Raw genomic sequence first — 18,211 nt, 5'->3', positions numbered from 1 at the left:
ATGTATGTATGTGGGTCCCAAAACCATTTTTCCAAAATCTTATAATATATTATTGCCTTCAATATTATGGGATGTCTTCGAGAAGGTAAAACTAGGATTTATTGATAGAGTATGGAAAGTTTAGGGCCAATTGAAGAGAATAGATAAAGTTCCCTACACTTTGGACTCACAAGTTTTGTTGCTACATGTATCCTAATTAAGATTGAAGGAGCTAAAAGTAAGACAATGTTACAAATTAGGGGAGAGGAGCCATTACATGTGCACCCCAACTTCGGGGGTCCATGCGGCTCGCCATGTGGACCTAGAGACCAATTTTTTAGACCCCCCACGTAGACCACTGAGTTGGCTACCCAAAATCAAAAGTTGGCATGCCAACGAGGTTTTTTGCCAGGTCAACAATGACGTGTCGTCCAAGTTGCCAAAAACGTGCCACTTTAGACTGTTGACCAAAACGTGAGTGGGCCCATCCTCGAAACTTACCACGATTTTTGTCTGCAATGAACAGGTTGGCCGTGTGGTGACGAATCACTTGCTGACGTTACTGTTGTGCACCTCCGCCCATTTCTCCCACCACCACATTAAATAAAACGAAGTGTTCGTATTAACTACGCGTCACTTTGCATTACATGCTCTTTGCTCGCTCACCTTTCGAAGTCTTCAGACTTCAATGCACTCTACCCCAGTCGCATCGACTGTACTCCTACTCATTTGCTTCCTGCTCAAGCTTCGTTCATTGTTTGATATGTTGCCACAACTGGCTCACCATGGAATGCCTTGAACTAGGACACAGACCAGAACGTGTGCACCAAAAACCAGGTTATGCACCATGGAATACCCTATTTTGCCGGTGTTTTTTTTGTGGTTTTTGACGAGTTTCATTTTGATTGTTTGGCTCTATTATTGTTTTGCAGGCACAAAGCCGAACAGGGTGGACGACGGGGAACTACTTGCAGACGTCAAATGGGCTCTTTTCCCCTTCGACCCAGGTGAGGAAATCTCCTCACCAAGGCTCACGACATTGAAAGGTTTTCTATTGTTTTTTATCTTAGCATGTCCTTTTACTAGATTTTTTGTGTTGTTTTTTGGTCGGCATTTGTTCTAACTGTTTGGCATTCCTCAAAAATCTTTTGTTTTTCCCACAATGGTTGTGCATGTTTTTTTTGTGTTTTTTGAACACAACATTCTGTGTTCATAAACACAAATACATAGAAAAGGGAATCGTAATCCTCTGTTCTAGCTTTACTGTCAATTTAATGGTGATGTCTAAGTAAAATTTTGGCTCATTTCGTGGATCAATGAAAATATTGGAAGTTTTACCATCGACTTCAACATCACTGTGGTTTAATGGTTTTGAATTTCATCATTAATGTTTAAGGGTTTAACGATACACTGGTTTAATTTCACCATTCTTGTTTGAAGGGTTCAAGGGTTTCAATTCGAATGGTTCACTGTTAATGTGTAATGGGTTTGTGGGTTTAAATGTTCATTTCATTAACGGATTAACTGGATTTACGCTATTAATTTTACATTTACTGTCAAAGGGGGTTACAATTTGAATGGTTCATTGCTAATGTATAATGAGTATCTGGGTTTAAAAGCTCATTTAATTTATGAATTTTGCTTCTCAATGTAGTGTTTCAATTTCACATTTACTATGAAAGGGGGTTTCAATTTGAATGGTTCATTATTAATGTATAATGGGTTTCTGGGTTTAAACGTTCATTTCATTTACGAATTTTGCTTCTCGATGTAGTGTTTCAATTTCACATTTATTGTGAAAGGGGGTTACAATTTCAATGGTTCGCTAGTAATGTATGATGGGTTTTGTGGTTTAGGGATGCAATTTCACATTTATTGTCAAAAGGGTTTTTGGGCTTTTCAATGTTTCATTGTTAATGTAAAAGGGTTCATATTAAAAAATGTATTGTTTATTGGGTTTGCGGGTTTCAATGTTGGCTTAAAAATTCACTTTTAAATCTTCCATTTTTTGAAGGGGTTCATCCCATGGTCCATTGTGTTCCTTGCCCGAGGATTTAAAACAATTTGACCACTCTCAAACTCCGCCTTCGGTTTCAATTTCAATGTTCAATTATTAATGTATAGAGTTCACATTTTTCACTTTTATCATCTAATGTGTTTGATGGTGTCCAAGTTGACTTGATTATTGGCTTCACTGCATTCATTATGGGATTCACTTCATTCATTATGGGACTCACTTCAATGTTTTAGGGTTCATTGTTAAAGTAGTTCGAATTGCACATTTGCATTGTGTTCACTATCATACATTTTACATCTTCACATTTCTAAAAAGAATATATTCGCAAGGTATAAATCATTGTTTCAATGTGTTCGTTGTCGGACTATTTAAATCAATGTGAACACTTTTATATACTCCTTTGGTTTCAATTACAATTCTTCACTATTAATGTATATACGCTTTCAACTTTTCACTTTTATTTTACAATGTCTTTTACGGGTTCAAATTTGACTTGATTTTGGGATTCACTTCATTTTGGGTTGACATTTGACTTTTACTGTTAAAAGGTTTAGGGATTACGGTTCACTATTAAAGTAATTTACAGAGCACTTCTTCATTGTGTTCATTGTCTAAGGCTTTACATTCTAATTTGTTGCAATCACTTTACATGTATCATACTTTTACAAATGCTTGCCAAATTTCATTTATAGTTGTGAAGTTCATTGAATACATTATGTATGTCCATGTACATAATTAATTATTAGGAATCCTTGAACCCTTAACATTAACAATGAAATTGAATCCCTTAAACATGTGTCAGTATAAATCAAGTATCTACCTATAAGTATGTACATGCACATGCATATATGTACATACATGTACATGCATATATGTATGTACACGGATGTGCATATATGTATGTACTTATACATGGAAATATGTACATGCATATATGTGCATAGATGTGCATTCACATATGTAAATCCAAGGCAACTACATATGTGCATGGATGTGCATGAACATATATAAATATGTCCATATTTACTTCGACGTGCATGCACATATGCACATGTATATATGTAGATGTTTTCAGAGGTGAGTAGGGGAGAGGATCCAGGACGTGCACATCCTAACTTTGGGGGTCCACGTGGCACACAAAGTGGACCCAGAGACCAACTTTTCAACTCACCCACATAGACTGCTGAGTTGGCTGCCCCAATTCAAAACCATTTGACAGTAACACTGAAAATGTGAAATATGGCACATTAACTACTCGTACATATAAATCAAGATGCCACAATATGTATGTGCATATATGTTTGTACATGTATATGCATAAACGTATGTACATGTATATGCATATATGTATAGACATGTATATGCATATATGTATATACATGTGTGTATGTACATATTTGTGGTCCATATTATTCACAAGGGCAGAACTACCAATAATCAAAACACATGTATAAGTAGCACAACAGAACTTGAAGGTCCACAAACGTGTTTTTTAGAGGACTCTTCATGTGAACCCTTTTACATTAACCACTAGTGCATATAAATCAGGATGTCACAATATGCATATATGTTTGTACATGTATATGCATATATGTATATACATGTGTGTATGTACATATTTGTGGTCCATATTGTTCACGAGGGTAGAACTACCAATAATCAAAACACATGTATAAGTAGCACAACCAAACTTGAAAGGTCCACAAACTTGTTTTTTAGAGGACTCTTCATGTGAACCCTTTTACATTAACCACTAGTGCATATAAATCAGGATGCCACAATATGCATATATGTTTGTACATGTATATGCATAAACGTATGTACATGTATATGCATATATATATGTACATGTATATGCATATATATATGTACATGTATATGCATATATGTATATACATGTGTGTATGTACATATTTGTGGTCCATATTGTTTGGGAGGGTAGTAATCAAAACACGTGTATAAAACCGAACTTGAAAGGTCCACAAACTAGTTTTTTAGAGGAGTCTTCTGTTAAAATCAATCCAATTCACATGTAATGTGATGATTGGGCCAAGGTCTCAACAATTAGAACAACTACATTAAGTCACTGGATGAGGACATGTCATCCTCATAATTCTAAACAACGAGGTTGTCATTTGAAATATTTGTACTCATGATTTATGTTGCACTTTCACATTCATATTGAATGGTCTGTGCAACACAATTCTCAAGTATAAAGGTATTCAAATGATTATGTGTCCTTGTTGTAGTTGATTATGGAGGTGCAAGTAAGGAGAGGTGACACATAGTTAATGCCTCTGTCGTTGGAATTTGAATGTGGGGGCACGAGTATTGGGCAGAGTATATGGTTGGCAAGGTGTGAAAGTGATTGATCGCCAGAAGGCCAACTTGTTCAATGCGGATAAAAAGTGTGGCAGGTTTCAGGGGTGGGCACGCTCTCATTCCGGTCAAGGGTCCGAAGTGACATTTTTTTGGTGACTTGGATGACACGTCATTGTTGACCATGCAAAAAACCCCATTGGCATGTCAACTTTTGATTTTGGGTTGCCAACTCAACGGTACTTGTCAATATTTGCTCCTCATCCCATAACATATTCTCAATTGCATTGACATATAAAATTGGCATCTTTGCTTGTTCGTCTTTCATGTACATAACTAGAAACATAAAACATGTAGTTGTTGACATCTATGCTCAATCATCCTTTTACATGTACTGAATTCAACGACATCTACATAAAAGAGGTATGCACATAATTGGAAACTATAAGCATGATCATGTTCACAACATCCTCAATCACCTTTTCTCATTCATCCCATTACATGTTTTGAATTGCATGGACATATAAAACAAACGAAATGCACCTAAATGGAGACATAAAACAAGGAGTTGTTGACAAGTTGATCACTCATCCCATTACATGTAGACAATTGCATCAACATCTATATAAAATAAGTATGCACATAATTGGAAAGTGCAATCATGTACTAGTCAACAACTTCTTCAATCATCTTTGCTCATTCATCCCATTACATGTTCTGAATTGCATGGACATATAAAACAAACAAAATGCACCTAAATGGAGACATAAAACAAGTAGTTATTGACAATTCGATCACTCTTCCCATTACATGTAGACAATTGCATCAACATATATATAAAATAAGTATGCACATAATTGGAAAGTGCAATCATGTACTAGTCAACAACTTCTTCAATCATCTTTTCTCATTCATCCCATTACATATTCTGAATTGCATGGACATATAAAACAAACGAAATGCACCTAAATGGAGACATAAAACAAGTAGTTATTGACGAGTTGATCGCTCATCCCATTATATGTAGACAATTACATCAACATCTATATAAAATAAGTATGCACATAATTGGAAACTGCAATCATGTATTAGTCCACAACTTCCTCAATCATCTTTGCTCATTCATCCCATTTCATGTTCTGAATTGCATGGACTTATAAAACAACTTCCTCAATCATCCCATTACTTGTTTTGTATTGCATTGACATACAAAAAAAACACCATATGAGCATAATTCAAAACAAAAATCATGTCAAATCCATGTCTTGAAAAGACATTTTCGCAGTTCTGGTTTGATTTGATAAATTAGAAAAGTCACAAAAAAGCACATATGTTCATCTAGATGTCAGTTCATCCAAGGGGGAAATGAACTTCTTCTAACTTTAGGTGGTACCCCTGAGCCTGCGACAAGGGCCATGTTCTCATCACCTTGTATTGGGCTACTATACCCAGGGTTGTCGGCAACCCCTGCCATGTGTGTTGAAGGAATACAAAAGCTCATAGGTGGGGAAGTTGGTTGACAAATTGAAGGTGGTAGAAAATACCCAGGGCTATCGGCAACCCCTGGTATGTGAGTTGAAGGAATAGTAAAGGTCACAAAGGGGGAACTTGGTTGACAAATTGAAGGTGGTCAAAAGGTGGGGATCATTGTGTTCAACATGTCCTACATTATAGGATGTCGTTCTGGCAATGGATTTGATGGAGTTGATGGACTATTTAGCATCCTCTTTCTTGCCAGAATCATTCTCTGCTCCTCGATGACCCTTTCCTCTTCCTCCTGCTCCTTTAAAGCCTTCTCTCATTTCTGGCATTCCTCCTTCTCCTTCTTCTCTGTCTCTTTCAGCCTTTCCTTTTCTTTACGCAATAACTCCTTTTATTTTATTTTCCAGTTCTTTCTTCTGCTTTGCCAATATGCTTGCTTCCTTTTTCTCTTTGGCCTGCTCTTTCTTTCTTTCTTTGGTCTCCTTCACTTCCATCTTCTTCACCTCTTGAATCATTAACTGTTCCATGAACTTATAAAATGTAATCAACTGTGAATTGTAACTCAACCGCAACCCATCTGTAACACCTTTCCTTTTCATCTTGTTGACGATGTGAACAGGTAGCTTTAAAAAGCTTGACAGTCCTATTTCCTATTGAGAGGGGGTCGTCTCACTGACTTGGGATGGAAGGCTCTCCTCTTCCTCACTACCAACTTGTGTTGTGTCTTGTGTGGTGTCTTGTTGTGTCAATTCTACATGAGGCTGGCTATCTGATATGCTACAATCGACATAGTAATGCACCACATCATCCATGGCAGTTGCAGGTGGTGAAGGGAAAGTTAATGTGGAGTCTTGATGTTCCCCTTCCAAGTCAACTCCTAAAGCCATTGCCCCGTTGGCGACCCATGTCGGTGCTATTCATTGTGATGGAAGAGCAAGATTGTCTTCCACACTGTTAGTCACTCTTTCAACGATGTTTTCTACAACGGCTTCACTTGAAACATCAACACCGAATAGGCTCAGCATGTTTTGCATAGCTGAAACATCCTCACCTTTTTGAATGTTGAATGTGGTGTTGGGCTGCATGTCATCCACGAGGGCATCGAGATTGATGGGCCATATCCTTGTCCTTCTGAAGCCTTCTATAATGCTAGAATTTTTCAATGCCTTCTTCAAGATCTTGCTTCCTATTTCTGCCCTCCTCATCTCCAAATTTGGAAACCTTGCCAACCACACCGCTCCTTCTTTTTTGAAGAATTTTTTGAACGGAGAGAAGACACTCACATCCAGTGGTTGTAGTCTGTGAGAGGTGTGAGCCGACAATGTGAGTAAGTCTATAACCAACATCCTTGCCTCTAGGATGGTTGTCACTACAACATGGCTGCCATGACCGTCAAATATAAGCAAGTGCTTGTTGGTGGGCAATACACCCCCTGGAACAAATCGCTCAAAGTGGTACAACCAATTAAGGAATAGTTCCATCATCATCCATGCATGTTTATGTGTTGCCTGTTGGCATTGGGTTGTCATTGATGTCAACTTGTATGGGATGACTATCGGTATGAGAGATGTATGTGCAACACTATCAAGGAGGAGTACAGCTTGAGATATCTTTGATATCACCTTGTGTTGTAGAACACCGATAAGGTAAGGAAGATGACTCTGGGAGTCACCGGTACACAAGTTGGTGCCTGACTTGTGTGGATGGAATGGTAAGGTGATCGGTACCGATACAGTGCATCACCGGTAAGAAAAGGATGTCAACTGGTAAGTGATGTATTGACATGGGGAAGTCAGATCAACCAAGTGAGTGGTTGTTAGCTTGCAAAGGTCATGACCAGTGAACAAGCAGGATGAGAAAGGTGCTAGGATGTTGTTTGTGATGAAGAGGCAGAGTGTTACCTAAATCACATCAACATTGGAGGAGAAGGATGAATAGATCATAGGTATGCTATAAGGTTGTAGGACAGCAGGACTCCCACCTGATGAAGATGCAGTCATCATAAGAAGTAATGACTGACAGTGAGTGTGCCCACACCGGTTCACATGTGCCTGTTTGAAGATATGTTGCACAAATGGGGAAGTCACATGAGTACACTACAAGATGCAGAAGACAAGGTGCCATTCCACCGATAAGTGGAACTTATCTCCTATCATGCATTGTGTGCATCATAGTTTTGTGAGATAAGGAAGAAGAGGTGTGCATCAAGTGCATGAAATCAGGGATATGCATTGAATCGACTGAGAAGGCATGTTGAGATGCCAATACAGATCAAGAGTATCTACCAGTATGTAAGTCCACTGGTAATACGAGCAAGGTGCAGATGCAAATGTCCTCCCACTTTGTAGGAATGTGCATGCTTGGGATAGACATGATTGAAGACCGGTTTAGGTGTTCCATCGACAGTTCAACAAAGTGCAGACGTGAGTCAACTAGTAGAATGTGAGATACCGATAGGGTTAGAAAGCCGACAAGAAAGAGGAACCAGTAGAATGTTTGGTCGGTGATCCTATCTGGACCGACATGAAGAGCCTTGTTGTCAGTTGGTTGACATGGATGTCACTTGGAGTCAAGGTGGCAAGCTCGCAAAGATTGGTGAAGTGTCGTGTAGAGATAGGTATTTCTATAGGTGTGCATTGAATATGGATCCCGTGATTTATGGATCGGATCAGAGAAGTGTGGCTCGAGGAAGAATGAACAACAGAGAAGAATCATGGAGTTGTTGGTGCCTGGATCGAAGCAAGAAGATCATACTGTGAGAAGACCTCGAGGAGGAAACAACATAAACATTAATGGCGTCTTGACGGAGGCAGGTCAAGATACATGACTGTGTTTGCTATATTTAGAAAAACGTGTATTGGAAGGCGCGTTATTAGCGGAGTTGTATAGTTGGCTATCTGGGAGATCAAATCGGGGAAGATCTGATTAGATTTGGTTTGTCTTGAAGGTGATGAGGAAACCCTAACTGCCTAGATTTTGAATTGGCTTTTGGCGAGAAAACCAGACTATAAATATGCAGGCCAAAGATATTGTTAAGAGTTGATGAAGAGAAGAGGATAGTGCTACTGCAAAGTGATTGAGTGTTACTTCTGCATGTGCAAGCAAATCAGTCAAGTGCTCAACGAGTATCTAAAAAAAGAGGGAGAGTGAAGAGCAGAACTGGTAGTGGTTATACCGGCAGAGCAGAAGTGAAGAGAGCTGCAGAGAAGGCAGATAGTGGACTAGTAGAGTATAGCATCGGTAAAGTGCAGAGCGGTGAGGAGGAGATCCAACAGAGAAGAAGAGGAGAGGTGTACCGATAGGGTTTACCGATAGTTGAGAAACATATGAGAGCAGCTGAAGAGTGAGTCGGTGTAGCAGAGAAGATATCTAACCAGCAGAGTAAGGTATACGAAATGGTTACAAGGTTCACTTGTAACAAGACAACTACTTTTGTAATTGATGTTTTTTTATTGTGAACATTGAGTTGTATCTTGGTGCAGGGGTTGTAGCTCCTTTGGATTGTAGCCCATAAACAAGTTAGGGGTTGGTGCTCCTTGGGTTGGTGCCCTAAACATTGTAACAGAGTTTTCATTGTGAGGCTGTATTGGAGCAGTAGACTCCAACAACATTGCTCACCGAGGTTTTTCCCATCTTGGGTTTTCCTCGTATATATTGGTGTTATGTGATGTCCCTTGTGTGATTGCATTTGTGTTGGTCTCCCTACTAACTGGTAAGTCTACATTGGGTTAGATCTATTAATCGGTATGCTCGCATAGGATAGCTAAAGGGAAAAGTTTGAGAACCACCGATTCACCCCCCCTCTCAGTGGTACATTGTGTCTAACATTGCCATACAAGCACCCGACTCACATTTGGCGATGTAATTTTGTAGGTGCTTCTTCCCTTTGAACAAGTAGAAGCCTAGGATGCTTTTCTCGGAAGCGTTCACACAACACAAAATCGTAATCCATTCTTGGTTGTTCGGGATTATGTATGAGACATTGTGACTTCCTCTCCTAGCGAGCACCCTCATAGCACCATTCCTTCCTACCATAACCTCGGTTTCATCACAGTTCTAAATTCAATGAGGAATATACGGATTTGCTACATAGGCCTTTGATAATGTCTTGTAGAAAGCAACAACAATGGCAGGTCTCAGAGTGAGTGCCATGTCTTTGTCAAGGCCTTCAACTGTCTGCAAAGTGAGTTATGTTTGTCAGGCTTTAAAACCAGACGACCATGACTTCCTGGGCATGTCATCCTTGAAAGGGTTGGGTCTACCCTCACAAATCTACACCACAACTGCCTTCAAGTTCAGGATCTCGAGGCCATGACCAACTGCTGCCATTTGTTGGCACCACTCAACAATCTCTTCTTCCTCTTCAGGAGTGAGGATGGTTGGGGGACCTTTCTTTGACATTGTTGTTAGTCCACCCAACCATTTTGTCATTGTTGCAACTGGGATTCCCCACTTCTTTGACGCTCCCCAACAGACATGTCATTTTTCTCTACATCATGGATTGCACCCTCTATGGCCAAAGCCGACCACAACTTTTGTGGCCTTGTAAAATTCCTTCCAGTTGAAGGAGCGGAAACGTCCACTGTGGGCGGCGAGACAGGTTCTGGTTCCTGATCATCCGGTGATGGGGGTATAGGCTTTGCTTCAGCCACAATAGGAGGTGGGGTCTATGGTTGAACGGGATATTCCCACCTCTTTCATGTGATGGCAACCTTGTTGATGCTCTCTTCTTTGCACTACGGGAAGTCATCTTATTTGCCTTCCTCATCTGCAAGAATAGTAATAAATTATGCATTTAATTCCATGACAAATATACATATCAATATGAATTGAAGAGTATGTATGGAAAATTTATGTAAATTAAAATGTAACCTGCAAATATATATACAGTACAACATGGGTTACATTGAGATGGAACCAACTAACCGAGCGATATTGTAAGTCAAAGCCTGTTGAACGATATTAACTTTGATGCTTGACATGGCACCATTGTGCAAGTAAAGGAGTGGATAACAAGATAGTGTAAAATGATAGTAATGCTTGAACAATAGAAGTATGGTTCCCTATGTGAAATGATATCTTTTATGGGCATATGCGTGTGGAAATGTATTATTTATTGAAAACTTAGACAACAAGGGTTTAGAGGTACATGCGCAGACTTCTGGCATGGATTCGTGGTCGAAACCTTCTGAGCCAACCAGATGTGGTGGTGTAGTTGAAATGGCTTCCTTCCAAAGAATTAGTTTACTTTATAGTCGGCAAGGCAGAGTAGAATGCAACCTAGTTTGACCACGATGAGGTTGAATGTATACTTTGGTAAAAATCCATGATGGAATATGTTCATTGACTACTCTTCGAAGCATTTGTTGCCATGACAGATTAGTGGAGCTTTGATGAACTTGTGGTCCATAGTTTTTTTTTAAAAACCTATTCAGATAGTTGGTTTGCCATGATTCCAGTTTCACCTTGAATAATTTAGAATACAAAGATGATCGTGTGGGATAGAGATGATCATCACAGGGGTTTGCACAAATAAAGAGTTGGTCAACAATATGAGAATGCTTTACAATCCATTCTTGTTGTGCACAAATGCGTGGATAAGGGATTTGAACTGGACATTCAGTGGGTGGAATAGGTGACTGTGAGAAGGGATCAAAATATTCATGGAGGTAAGTTTTAATGTCATAATCTACAACATTTGGAGTGAGGGTTGCAATGACACCTTGAGTTGTTAGTGTGTGATGGGCCTCCAAATATTTTTCCTTATCGTATTGATAATTTTGAACAATTTGATAGCATTCATCTCTGTTTGAGACATTCATGCTCAATTGTGTCCATGTCCAATGTCCAGAATATATCATCGTGACTTCTCCGTAGTCATCTGCATCAAGGTATACATTACAAATATATCAACAATTTGATAGCATTCATCTCTGTTTGAGACATTCATGCTCAATTGTGTCCATGTCCAATGTCCAGAATATATCATCGTGACTTCTCCATAGTCATCTGCATCAAGGTATACATTACAAATATATCATGTCACTTGATAGTTGAACACATCTGTATATATCATGTCACCATATAGGATTTGATGCTTTTGGAATTTGCATCAACATTTCAGATCAAACCCTGTGGTCCACCATCGAGACGAAGGAGAGTGTCAACTAGGGCATTTAATTTGTACATCTCTAGGCACTCTCCTTCTGCAAGATGATGGATCACAAAGTGTGATCGGAAATGTTGGTGTAAAAAAAGAGACAGACAATCAAATCTAGAAGCAGGTAATGTAATTCAGTCATGACTTGTGGAAATTTAGTAAATATAATATCTGTTAATTTTTTTTAAATTGGTAAGTAGTTTGTTGTTTGATGTTCAATTGTGTTTGGATGTTTCTATTAAATTCATTCAAAATTTGATGTTTGTTTGTGTTTCAAGGTCATTTCATTCGAGTCATTGAGGGTTGGTTTTCTGTCATGCAGGGTTTTAAGAATGTTCACTTGTGCATTTGGAACTGCATTTCGATGTTTGAATTAGGATTATATGTATATATTTGTATATATATATATATATATATATATATATGAACATCAACTACAAATGTACATATATGTATATACACAGAAGTAGAAGGGTTGTAAATGTATGGGTCTATGTTCATGCAACCATGTACACTAAATTGAGTCACTATTTCATGTATGTCCACTTGAGTTAGTGTTGTGTTCCGATTGGCATGAAGTCAGTCATTTGCAAGGCTCTATGTTCATTTTCATTCATCTACACTTTTGTCTGTGTTCAATTGTGCATTTTTAATTGGCTTCTTTAAAGTTGAATTGGGTGCTATAAAGTTGAGTTTAATGAATTGGGATTATATATTTAAACCTTCAAAAATGCATAATTGAGTGTATAAGTATTGCATGTGGAATATATATCTTGGACAGTGTATATATACACACACATAGTCAAATATGTATATTTGAGAGCATGTATATACATATATACAGTGTCAGACAGGTATACATGGACACCATGAAGATGGGGTATATATATATATGGGCGTATGCACCAAGATGGGGGACCAAAAAGATGCCAAAAATCTTTTTGGTCCCCAAAAGCCCATTTGGTGCATGCCTTATTTGGTGTGCGCCAAATGCAAATTCAAAGTTTAAACATTGATTCATTTGCATTTTGGAAACCATTTTATGCTATCGCGCATTTTGGCTTGCATATCTTGCCTTCGAGACTACACACGCCAAATAGAGACATAGTTTTGGCTTCCAATAGTGTGAGGTCTTCATCAAAATGGTACCACGACGTCGAGGAGGTCGAAGAGGTATGTATTTTTATTTTTTTACTCTCTAATTTATGTTTAAAATTTGGATTCAATTAGGTATTTAAATTGAAAATTGTTTTAAATTTTAGGAAATCAAAATCCATCTAAAAATGTTGAAAACCCACCACCACCTCGTCATGAAGAGCCTTCTGAAGAAGAGGCACAACCAACCCCTCCCCCAATTCCTAGACATCCTCGACGAACACAAGAAAACATATTAGGGCAAATTGAAAACAACAAAAAACAACTTGAGGAGTTGATAAATAGGTTGAAAGATCCTAATTCCACAACCTCTCATAGGACAAGCCTTGCGGAGTCACTAGAATCTATTGTAGCCCATGTAAGTTCAGTGAGTGGTCAAATTAATGTGGTCCAACAAAAGAGAAAAACAAAAACAATTTTATGCAAACAAGTTATCATATGTTGCAGTAAAGAAAAAGAAGATAAACAAAGTTGACCTGTGTGCACTTTTCATGGACCCTAGAACCAATCAACCCTTACAACTTGGATGTAGGAGGTTCCCTATCCATTGGTGCCACCACGAAGGGATAAGGAATAACTTTTGGGATAGGTGGTGGATGGTTTTTGATCAACACCATGTAATAATCATGAGGTGCCTCAGTAGTTTATGAGGAAACTCTATTGTGAGTTTGTCCTCAATTATATCCCTAACTATTTTGACTACCTAAATTTTCAAGGTAGGGGTGGGGGATCGTCACATGACAGAGCAGGGGCACAACGTGACCCAAACCTAGCACCGAGACCCTTGGGTAGACATATGGTGGAGCACGTGACTATTTCTTCCATTGTGAAGGATGGTGTCGAGGTGGATACCTTAGAGTCCATTAGCTCATTGACTCAAACCCTCATACAGTATGTCCAACCTCTAGTACATGTTGATGCGGATGAATCTTATAGGCCTTGAGTTCCATCTCACTATTGTCAATCATATAGGACCCTTTGCACTTATCAGCTTGATAGTAGTCAACATGCACCTACACAACAACCATCTACTACAAAGAATATGGTCATGACAAAGACTCTGTTGAGTGAGACATTCGACATTGATACCCAGGTAAATTTTTACAACTTTATTTAATTTTGTTTATTAAATTTTATTTTGAAGTGTTAGAATAACTAAATTAGTACAATGATTGTGATAAAAATGTAGGGTCAAAGTATTTTTACTACCCGTGACATTCCCCCAACCACGTTTTACACAACACCATCGAGCGATCAAGTAGGTTTCTAGTAAATAATTCAAATTTTACATGTGAATAGTCAATATTAGATGAATGGTTTTCTCATAAGTCACTTTGGATGTCAAATAGTTTGGTGTTGGAGCTTCGACATCGACACCTCGCAGTGAAGTTCCTCGAGGCACTTACACTGAGGTGACCTTTATTCATTGACAGTATGATAAAACAAGTTTAGTAGTTTTCATAATTGAATAATAGTTTTTGATTCATTTTCAGTTGTTGACATTAGATACTCCTCCTGATGTTCGAGGTACATTGGATCGTGGTGTTATTGCAGTAGTAGCAAGTTCAGAAGCTTTGACAGAGGTATGAGATAAATTAGTACATTTCAATTGTTCTTTTAATCATCTATATTAAAAATTATAATGATACTTGTATGTAATTTAATTTCTATCATAATGTTTGTTGTAGGGCCTTGTCACTCCTGAGTGTGATCATCCCCCCATTGTGGATGAACAGAGTGATTATATGTTTGCAGTAAGTAATTGTTCTATTATTTGTCATTCTACAATTCATTTTTTATATATATTATATATTGATGTTTATAGTTTTGATTGTATCAGTTGGAGCTCCAAAGAAGTCTAGAAAGGAGGACTAGTGAGCGCATTCGAAAGACACCAGCATCGCGTATATCTCCATCCCCTCGATAGTCGAAGGCAACTCATGATCTATTTCCTGGTGCTAGTGGGAAATCAGTAGACTAGGGGCCTTTATTGTATGTCTGAATGGCATTTTTGAGCATATGTTTCATATTATGTATATATGACATTTTATTGCCATATGGCTTTTGGCAAGCTCATCTCATTGTATTGGATATATATGGTATACTCTTATCGACATGAAACATTTTATGACTTTATGACTATTTTGGTTAATGCAAATCATATTACAACTATTATCTAAAATCACATATATAAATTTGATGATTGAAATTGAGTTTCTCTAATTGTAGAAACATTCTTGTATGTGAAATATTATATATTCCATAGGTTTTGTCTACAATTCTTATTATGTATTTATTAATTGAAAGCAATTCTTGTTTGATAATTCAACTTCATAACTTGGTAACTAATAATTATATTTATTTTCATGCGTAGAGTTTTTTATTTTGTCATTGATGAATAATAATGAATAGTAAATACCCAATAGATATTGAGAGGGGGGGTGAATCAGTATGGACAAAAACTTCTTAAACAACTTAAACTACAAAGACTACACAAACTAGTAAACAATATCACCAATCTAAATCAAGGCACTACCGGTAAAACACAGTATGACTGTAAAAGATATAAACCAATAACATCTAGGTCTTCTCAAAACCTAACATCTCATCTCAACTTCACCCATATGCTTAAGCAAGTAATACATCAGAAATACAATGACCATTGGATTAGCATGCTTTACCGCTTAACAGAAAACACCAAATCATCACATGAAAAAGCATCACACATAACACATTGATTTTTCACATGGAAACCCAATTGGGAAAAACCACGGTGGGGATGAATACCCACAAGTTGTTCTTGAACTCTTCTGAAATTCACTCCATTAGGAGCCTAGTCCGGTTAAAGACTTTGCAACAGGTTCTGCTACGAACTGATCCTGCTAGGGATCACCCGGTTAAGGGATGGCTAAATACCCGGTTAGAGGTTAAAACCCTGTTAAAGGTTACCTTGTAAGAGGATTTGAAGAACTCAATGATTTTGAGTCACCCTGTTAAAGGATTTACAAAAAGCCTGTTAAAGCTACCCGGTAAAGGGATTTTCCATCTGCTGAAATGGTTAGAAGTCAACAGGTAATACACTGATCAAATAACAACACTTAATGCCAAGGCAAATCCACTTCAGTTCCTTTACATCTGTAATCACACTCTGCAAAACTCTGCTTACTTCTCCGGTCTGGCAAGAATCACTTCACATACATTCATTTGCCAACAACTTCAAATGAAAATCATCATCGACCTTATAGACAACAATTAGGTCGGTGGCCAAAACCTAAAACCCTAAGCATCTAGGTTAACAATACAGTCGGTCCAATCCTGGCCGTTTAAACACATTACATAGGGTAAAACAATCTTGAACAAATCTCAAGACGTTCTGCATCGTCTATTCTTCACCACTTCTGGAAGCTGATAACCCATCACGCGCTCTCCACTGTTTACTAAGATTTTGCACATTCCCGAGGTAGATAGAATCAATCTTCTTCATGCAAGATCCTCAAGGAAATTCTTCACACGCACAAGGTTGACGTGGCAACGCAATCTAATCTTCATTCCAATGCTAACTCATCACAGGATGTCATCGGTCGAATCACACAGACTTGGAATGCATCAACCGGAAACCCTGAAGCTGAGACTACCAACTGGTAGTCATATCAAATGAAACTGCGATACAAACTTTGCATATACCGGTTCACACTCCAACATACCGGTTCACTTTTTGCATATACCGATTCATATCATCATACCGGTTCACTTGCCAGTTTGCTTACTTCAATATACCAGTTCATACTTCAGCATATTGACATCAATAACAACATACAATCCCATCATGTCATCAAACTCTGCACATATGCCAACAGTCATAGTCCATGGAGACAAATAGTAGTAACATTATCCTAGGTACATTTTTAGTTTTAACAACTAGTCTCTTCACTTTAGTTAGAGTTGGTTTATTAGTGTTAGACTAAGTTAGAAAGTCTTATTTTGCACTAGTCTACATATATGCTTAAGAAAGAAATTACTCTTTTAATTAGGTTTTTCCTTTTCTTTCAAGTACAAGCTAGATGTCAACTCTTACATTAAATATGGACCCTATAAACTACTTTCAAAATTCAAATAATTTTTATTTATACCCATTCACACTAAAAACAAAATGATCACATCGTATTTTAAAAAAATTAAAATCACAATCGAGCGACTTGGTGACCAAAAGAATGCCATACCTAGCGATAACCTAGCCTCCTAGATGCACTCACATGACCGTTTGTACCCAAGATGAGTAGAACGAAAGTGGCACTATGTTGCCACCTTTCACTGAATACGTTTGATGGTTTTTTATGCGACAGAAAAAGTGTGACCACGAGAAAATGGAATTGAGTTCTCTGAAAGTGAGAGAGGTTTTTGTAGGTGTCCACCACACGACTCCATAAGTTCAGACAACTCATCCATATGTGTCATGGGCTCCGAGATACGCGACGTGAAAGTTTGATAGTTTTCACACTTTGAGCGCTCAAGAGAGCATCGCTAGGGTGTGGCTTGGAACGATCAAGCGACTTGGGGAGAAAAACAATGATATACCTAGCGTAAACCCATCCACCTGGATACGATCGCACTAATGGTTTGTGCCCACGACGAGCATAATGAAAGTTGCACTATGTTGCCACCTTTCATTGAATGCATTTGACAGTTTTTTATGTGACAAAAAAAGTCTAGGCATGGGAAATTGAATTTAAGTTGTCTGAAAGTGAGAGTTTTTTGTATTCATCCACCATACGACCCCATAGGTTCAGACAGTTCGTCCATACGTGCCACGGGCTCCAAGATAGGTGACGTCAAAGTTTGATGGTTTTCACACTTTGAGTGCTCAAGGGAAAGCATCACTAAGGTGTAGCTTAGAATGATCGGGTGAGTTGGGGAGTGAAAAAAGGGCATACTAGCGTACACCTAGCCACCTAGATTCTCTTGCACTGATGGTTCGTTGCCACGGCGAGCGGAACGAAAATTGTGCTATTTTGCCACCTTGCACTGAATGCATTTGATGGTTTTTGATGCGACAGAAAAAGTGTGACCATGAGAAAATGGATTTGAGTTGCTTAAAAATG

The 18,211-nt window shown here is 38.3% G+C and overlaps 1 protein-coding gene across 2 annotated transcripts in view; it reads left to right on the top strand.

Annotated features, from left to right (window-relative positions):
• LOC131036152 ((+)-neomenthol dehydrogenase) overlaps nt 1–15,242 on the top strand; it is a 28,453-nt gene extending 13,211 nt beyond the window's left edge. The window contains exons 5-7 of one of the 2 annotated variants that reach the window (XR_009359121.1): nt 14,619–14,695; nt 14,801–14,866; nt 14,953–15,242. Coding sequence is in view for 1 of the 2 variants with exons in the window: in XM_057967969.2 (XP_057823952.2) it covers nt 912–1,022 (111 nt within the window). In the remaining variant the exon portion in view is untranslated. Of the gene's footprint in view, nt 1–911; nt 1,317–14,618; nt 14,696–14,800; nt 14,867–14,952 lie in introns of those variants that run through there. The other variant, XM_057967969.2, reaches the window with a different exon arrangement.
• Nucleotides 15,243–18,211: the final 2,969 nt, after the last annotated feature.

The sequence above is a fragment of the Cryptomeria japonica genome, chromosome 10 (genome assembly GCF_030272615.1).
Source record: "Cryptomeria japonica chromosome 10, Sugi_1.0, whole genome shotgun sequence".
Lineage (NCBI taxonomy): Eukaryota > Viridiplantae > Streptophyta > Pinopsida > Cupressales > Cupressaceae > Cryptomeria > Cryptomeria japonica.
This window is presented reverse-complemented; position numbering and strand designations above follow the sequence as displayed.